At 34.5% G+C, this 5,450-nt stretch overlaps 1 protein-coding gene across 3 annotated transcripts; it reads right to left on the bottom strand.

The window, feature by feature from the left end:
• Positions 1 to 173: 173 nt before the first annotated feature.
• Positions 174 to 4,395, bottom strand: LOC111481901 (anamorsin homolog). Of its 3 annotated transcripts, XM_023127505.1 has the most exons (8): positions 4,266 to 4,395; positions 4,013 to 4,154; positions 2,256 to 2,397; positions 1,449 to 1,612; positions 1,252 to 1,350; positions 802 to 961; positions 572 to 708; positions 174 to 299 (listed from the first exon to the last, which is right to left on the bottom strand). In XM_023127505.1, the coding sequence occupies exons 3-8, from the start codon at positions 2,386 to 2,388 to the stop codon at positions 189 to 191; spliced, it is 804 nt and encodes a 267-aa protein (XP_022983273.1). In that variant the 5' UTR covers positions 2,389 to 2,397; positions 4,013 to 4,154; positions 4,266 to 4,395; the 3' UTR covers positions 174 to 188. The 3 variants fall into 3 exon arrangements, with proteins under 3 accessions (XP_022983273.1, XP_022983274.1, XP_022983275.1); XM_023127506.1 differs by having other exon boundaries at positions 2,256 to 2,418; positions 4,013 to 4,379; XM_023127507.1 differs by lacking the exon at positions 1,252 to 1,350 and having other exon boundaries at positions 4,013 to 4,381.
• Positions 4,396 to 5,450: the final 1,055 nt, after the last annotated feature.

The raw sequence follows: 5,450 nt of genomic DNA, 5'->3' as shown, positions 1-5,450 counted from the left end.
AAAAAAAAAAAAAAAAAAAAAAAAAAAAAAAAAAAAAAAAAAAAAAAAAAAAAAAAAAAAAAAAAAAAAAAAAAAAGAAAAGAAAAGAAAAAACTGGCTTAGTCATCAAGTAGCTGCCAAGGCATCTCTACTTCCTGCCGAAATTTCAAATCCTCCCACCTTTGTAATGTAATAATCTCAAAACTACGTTAAAAGGTGAAGAGAGTTATCAAGCTTTTGCCTACCTTCTCCCCAAGTTTAAATGCTGGAAGACCCTTGTATGGGCATGTACTGCACCGAAAAGCGTCTCCGAGTCCACACTGAAAGTTGTATTGACATTAGCATGCAGACCCAATAAATAATAAGGTAGATGAATTGCAAGTGAAAGCAAAGAGACTGAACAGAGGGGCATAACATTAGTGGCAGAAATGAATAATCTCTCTTTCCATAAAAACATGAGGATAATCCAATTGATGCCATTTTTAAAATCATGAAGTAAATAGATTCTATCCATAAAGAAAATATGAACTAGATTTAAAATTATGAGCTTTTGTTACCAACAAATCTGTGGTCAATTAAGTATTTTACTTACACTTCCACATGCAGATTGAGGATTTTCCAACAAATCTGGAGTCAATCCCAGTTTTTCTACTTTCTCCTCTGCTTCAGCCCTACCACAAGAGCAGTTCTTGCAAGCTTTCCTTGTGCTGCCAACTTCACAGTCACCAACTGTACAACAAATCGAACAATAAATGGTAACCAACATTTCCTTCTACTAAATAAAATTCAAATATCATATATGTCAATCATTTCATTGTTTACCTGACGGCAGCTGGGGTTTCTTCAAATCCTCTTCAGTCAATAAACTATCTTCATCGATCAAATCAGAATCATCATCAAGCTGAATCTTTGGTAAGCTTTTTGCAGACTTCTTAATAGAAAAAGAGGAGCCAATCTTCCAAGAAGGCTTTTTCGCTCTTATCTACGTACAAAAAAGGTGCAGAAGTAATATAGAATGCTACTTACAAGAAGTCAAAACAGAATTAACGTGAATTTGATAAAACCAAATGGTTAAAGTTAAGGAAATCCTGGAGATGAGATGCCTTGCAACCATCTTTACATTGAGAAGTTGATGGAAGCAACATGAAATAAAGTATTTGGTCATAAATTACCAGCCATTTTCAACATTTCTAAAATGTAGGATAGTGGTTCCGTCTGTGGGGTAGAGGGGGCTGTCTAAAGACTCTAAACTAAATGATATCTGAATCTTACCACGAAATTCTCTATATCAGATGGAGAAGCTAATTTCTTCTCTGTTACTTGAGCTTCTAGAAAGCCTGTCAAAAGTAATCTTCTCACCATAGCAGAGGACTTCAAAAAAAAAAAAATAAATAAATAAATGAGGGTAATAAATCTGTATCTGAATGAATGTTCCAAATGTAAAAAATTATCAGCTATTCAGTAATTACCTCATCTTTCTCAACTGCAACAGATTGTGAAGTCTTGTAAATAAGGATCGTCCCATCAGGCTTCAGAACTCTTGAGATTTCCTCACACAACCGATCACTTGGAAAATCAGATCTACAGATAGAAATGACAACATCCACGGATGATGCTCCGAGAGGCAGCTTATCTATCATAAATCAACAACTATCAATAACACACTCATTATATCACGTGAATCTATCAACTCCTCATGTGCATGAGACCAAGAAAACACATAAGAACAAGGAGTAAATTTGGAGGGTTGAAAATTAAAAGTAAACCATCACATTAAGTTAGCAGATAACTAACAAAATGCAATGAAAAAGTTGGACTAACAGGGAGTGGAAACTGCTAAAAACAGTCTGCATGAAAGCTATCACATGAGACAAGAAATCTCGTCTCTGAAGACACTGACCACTGGTATTTATTTTTAGCTACTCCGAAAGCTATGGCTTTCAGGATTACCGAAAGAGTTTGACACACATGTAGAGTGTGTATATATTTGTTTTAATTTTGAGTGAAAATATAGAAAAGGAGCTGACATCATTCTCGTTTTATCCTTCCAAGTCACTTATCAGATATCAGTAAGGCTGTTTATTTTGAGGAAACATAATATTTCGTTAAAATAATGAAATAAGCCAGTGTCGGTAAGTTCATGTCATCACTATAACACCAATTTACAACCTTCAGCTTTCAAAATGAAATGCAAACTGCACAAAACCGTTGAACTAAATATCAAATTGATCGAAGTGTTGACTAAACAGCCCATGAGAAGGCATTAAAAAACTTACTTAGAGAAAAGGCTTGAGTGATTATTTGTGAATCACAGTTTTCAACATATTCATTCCCAAGCTCTTGTGAAGCATTAATAACAACGCTTGTAGCCAGAACGGCATCATCGGTAATTGCCAGCACACTCTTCATAGTGGTTTCCTACAATCACGAAGTTGTGTACTTCATTCACGTAAAGGAAGAGGTGGATTAAACTAAGAAGAGAATGAATCCCATAACTTCACAGCATAAACAAGAGAAACTTAGAAGAATAAGCAAAACCAACTTCATCTAGCACATCAACAATTATACTGACGAATAGTCTATACTTCATGAAAAATATATTAAATTTGGAAAACTCTGAAGAACTTATAAGTTGTCAATGAAAAAGACTTATTTGTGCTTTCTCTATGGTGCAAGGCCAAGATCGTTTTTTCTCTAATATGAGTTTGCTCTTAATTTACATAGCAGGTTCCCATAGTGGTTTGATGTTTGCTTGTCTTTCCAAGTGATCCTAAATCCTTTTCATTTTCTAGAAACGTGTGGAGTTTCTATAGAAGTATGGAGGATTTCTAGAAAGGGATAGTCTCAGTCCACCTTGAGAAGTTTGCAAAAGAAACACAAACAAGACAATTGAAAAGCGGATTACGACAATTTCTGTATACGATGGGATAAAGCCATTAAATACAGGAATCGTCTTCTTTTAGCATTCTCCATGTAATTGAGATGGTCACAGTTTTTACAGTTTTATTGCTCAGTCTCTATTCATCGATAGGATTTCTTGGCTCTGTAGATTTCCATTGGAGGAGACGACTCTTTGGCATAAATCAAAATCAGTATGATGTAATACGCGTACCTACAATTGGGTTTCCATTTGTTGATCCTCATCTGTGTTGAAAACCCCCTGGGAAATTGATTGTCATTCTAGCAATAAGTGAGGGGACTTGTGTTTGGAAGGATCCCTAAACTTAATCTAAAACTATCATTCATCCCAAAATTACCTTACAAATATGGTTTTTTTGTGAGTAAGCTAATAGTTGACTGGGATGAGGAGGCAATTAACTGATTACAAGTAATAAAACGTATCATTAGATATGATTTGTTCATTTTTTTAAGACCGTGAAATCATCATAGTCAATAAAAGTTAACCTCCAAAAATAGATGCACATTAGTGGAGACATATATGCAAAAAATCCTCTCGTGCCAATATCAGGTGATATGTAACAAATCAGGGAGGTTTTTGGAAAGGCCTCTTTGCTTTTTCACCAACTTTTCCTAGACTCTACAACAATGTTTTTGTTGGAACCTTACTGAAAGAAAGAATTTAAAAGATGATGAGTCCAGAGGTCGTCTATTCCTTAATTGTTACTTCAACTCTCGCTTCTGGGGTATAGGCTACCTTCCGAGGCCTTTCGCCCTTATACAAGAAAAGGGAATTAAGAACTTGTGGCTCAGCATTCCAAGGACCTTCGTATAGGGGAAGGGATATGACTTAGAAACAAAATAACTTGAGAGAAAATTTTGCAGCCCATTTATTCTGAGTGTATGATCCCTTATCTGATTACAAAAGTGAAATTCTTCAACTAAATGTTCATCCGAACAACCCAATGGAGAAAAACAGAAGAAAAAAAGCAAAAAAACCATCCCATACACAAATTATCTACCATATCAAACAAACACAAATTCCAAATAATTGCATATCAGCTACTATTCCATTGAATCAATCATAAGACGAAGAAGCTGAAATTAAAAGAAAGACAAAGAAATGAGATAATACCGAAGAGAAATAGCGGGCTGGCGGTGGGCGAGAGATGAAAAGGCAGGACTCAGAGAGAAAACCGCGAGAGAAACGACCATAAATATGCTTGGGCAAAAAGCTTCCGTTACTTTTTGGGTATAAATAATGGGCCGAAGTAGAACTGTACACAGATTGGATTGGGTCAATTTGGAGAAATTTTACGAATCAACCCAAAAATAGGTGGGTTTGGGGGCAGTTTATGAACCCTAATAAAACAAGCTACGACATTTACGATAACAAGATGAAGTCACAAACGGAAGAAAGACAGCGGCGGCAGCACTGAACGGAGAGAGAAGGCGGCGGCTTCGCTGAACTGCTGTAAGGGAGGCGAGGAAGATCCGGCGGGAAGGAAGATTTGAGTGCGTTTATTTTATTAGCTAAATTAATGAAAATACAATTAAACCTTTTCAAAATTTAAAAAAATAATAATTTATGATTCTTTGTTTTTTTAATTTCTTTAAAGTATTTTTTAATTTTTTTAAAAAGTTAAAAAGTATTTTGAAGTTCAAAGTATTATTGAAACAAATTACTGACCCTTTCGGTCCAAAATTTGAGGGTAATATTGAAACTTTTAAAATTTGAAGGGGTATTCTTTTAGGCAAAAGACAAACTTTAAGATTATTTGATCTTCTGCTGTGATGCGTTCGATGATATGTTTGAGATAGGATATGAGATTGATGCGATAAACGTAATGTAATGATATGACTAAGATATGTTCATGAAGCGATATGGTTAGGTTATGTATGGTAGGTTGATAAAACAATATAGCTAGGGTACATTCATGAAATGATATGACTAGGATATGTTCTTGAAACGAGATGTTAGGATACGTTTGGAAAACAATATGATTATGATATATTCATGAAACGATACAACTATGATTTGTATAAGAATGATAAGACTTTGACAAGTTTAGAAAACGAATGACTATAATATGCTTATGGAATGATATGACTATGGAGTGTTTACAAAATGATATGACTATGATATGTGAATGATATATATGTTACGATATATTTGATGATTTGATATGATTATGATATATTATGTGAATGACATGATATATGCTATGGTACGACGTTTGAAGATACGACGCACATTGTGATAGGCTTTATGACAAGATACATTGGGAGATACGTTATGCTTACGTTATAATGCACGTGACATGGTAAAATATGCAATATGAATGATATATACATTATGATATGATTGACATGCGAACGAAAAATTGACATATTATACAATCTCGATATACGCATGGAAGATATGATAAATAATACGATAAAATAATATGATATGAAGGAAGACGCAAACAGGGTTACATTATATGATAATGAAAATAGAAAAATGTTGGGACCTCATGCATCATTGTGTGTTCATGCATCGGGGGATACCTCTTACTATGGTATGAACGCAT

The sequence above is a fragment of the Cucurbita maxima genome, unplaced genomic scaffold, assembly GCF_002738345.1.
Source record: "Cucurbita maxima cultivar Rimu unplaced genomic scaffold, Cmax_1.0 Cma_Scf00007, whole genome shotgun sequence".
Taxonomy (NCBI): Eukaryota; Viridiplantae; Streptophyta; class Magnoliopsida; order Cucurbitales; family Cucurbitaceae; genus Cucurbita; species Cucurbita maxima.
The sequence above is the reverse complement of the archived record's forward strand: the minus strand, read 5'-3'. Positions and strand labels throughout refer to the sequence as shown.

What these genes read in the sequence shown, in the direction of transcription:
- LOC111481901 (XM_023127505.1), bottom strand. Translation starts at nt 2,388, where the DNA reads ATGAAGAGTGTGCTGGCAATTACCGATGATGCCGTTCTGGCTACAAGC. An exon ending in TTGCAGTTGAGAAAGATGAG is followed by an intron (nt 1,351 to 1,448) that starts GTAATTACTGAA and finishes TTTTTTTTGAAG; the next exon opens with TCCTCTGCTATGGTGAGAAG. An exon ending in CTCAATCTGCATGTGGAAGT is followed by an intron (nt 300 to 571) that starts GTAAGTAAAATA and finishes TACAACTTTCAG; the next exon opens with TGTGGACTCGGAGACGCTTT.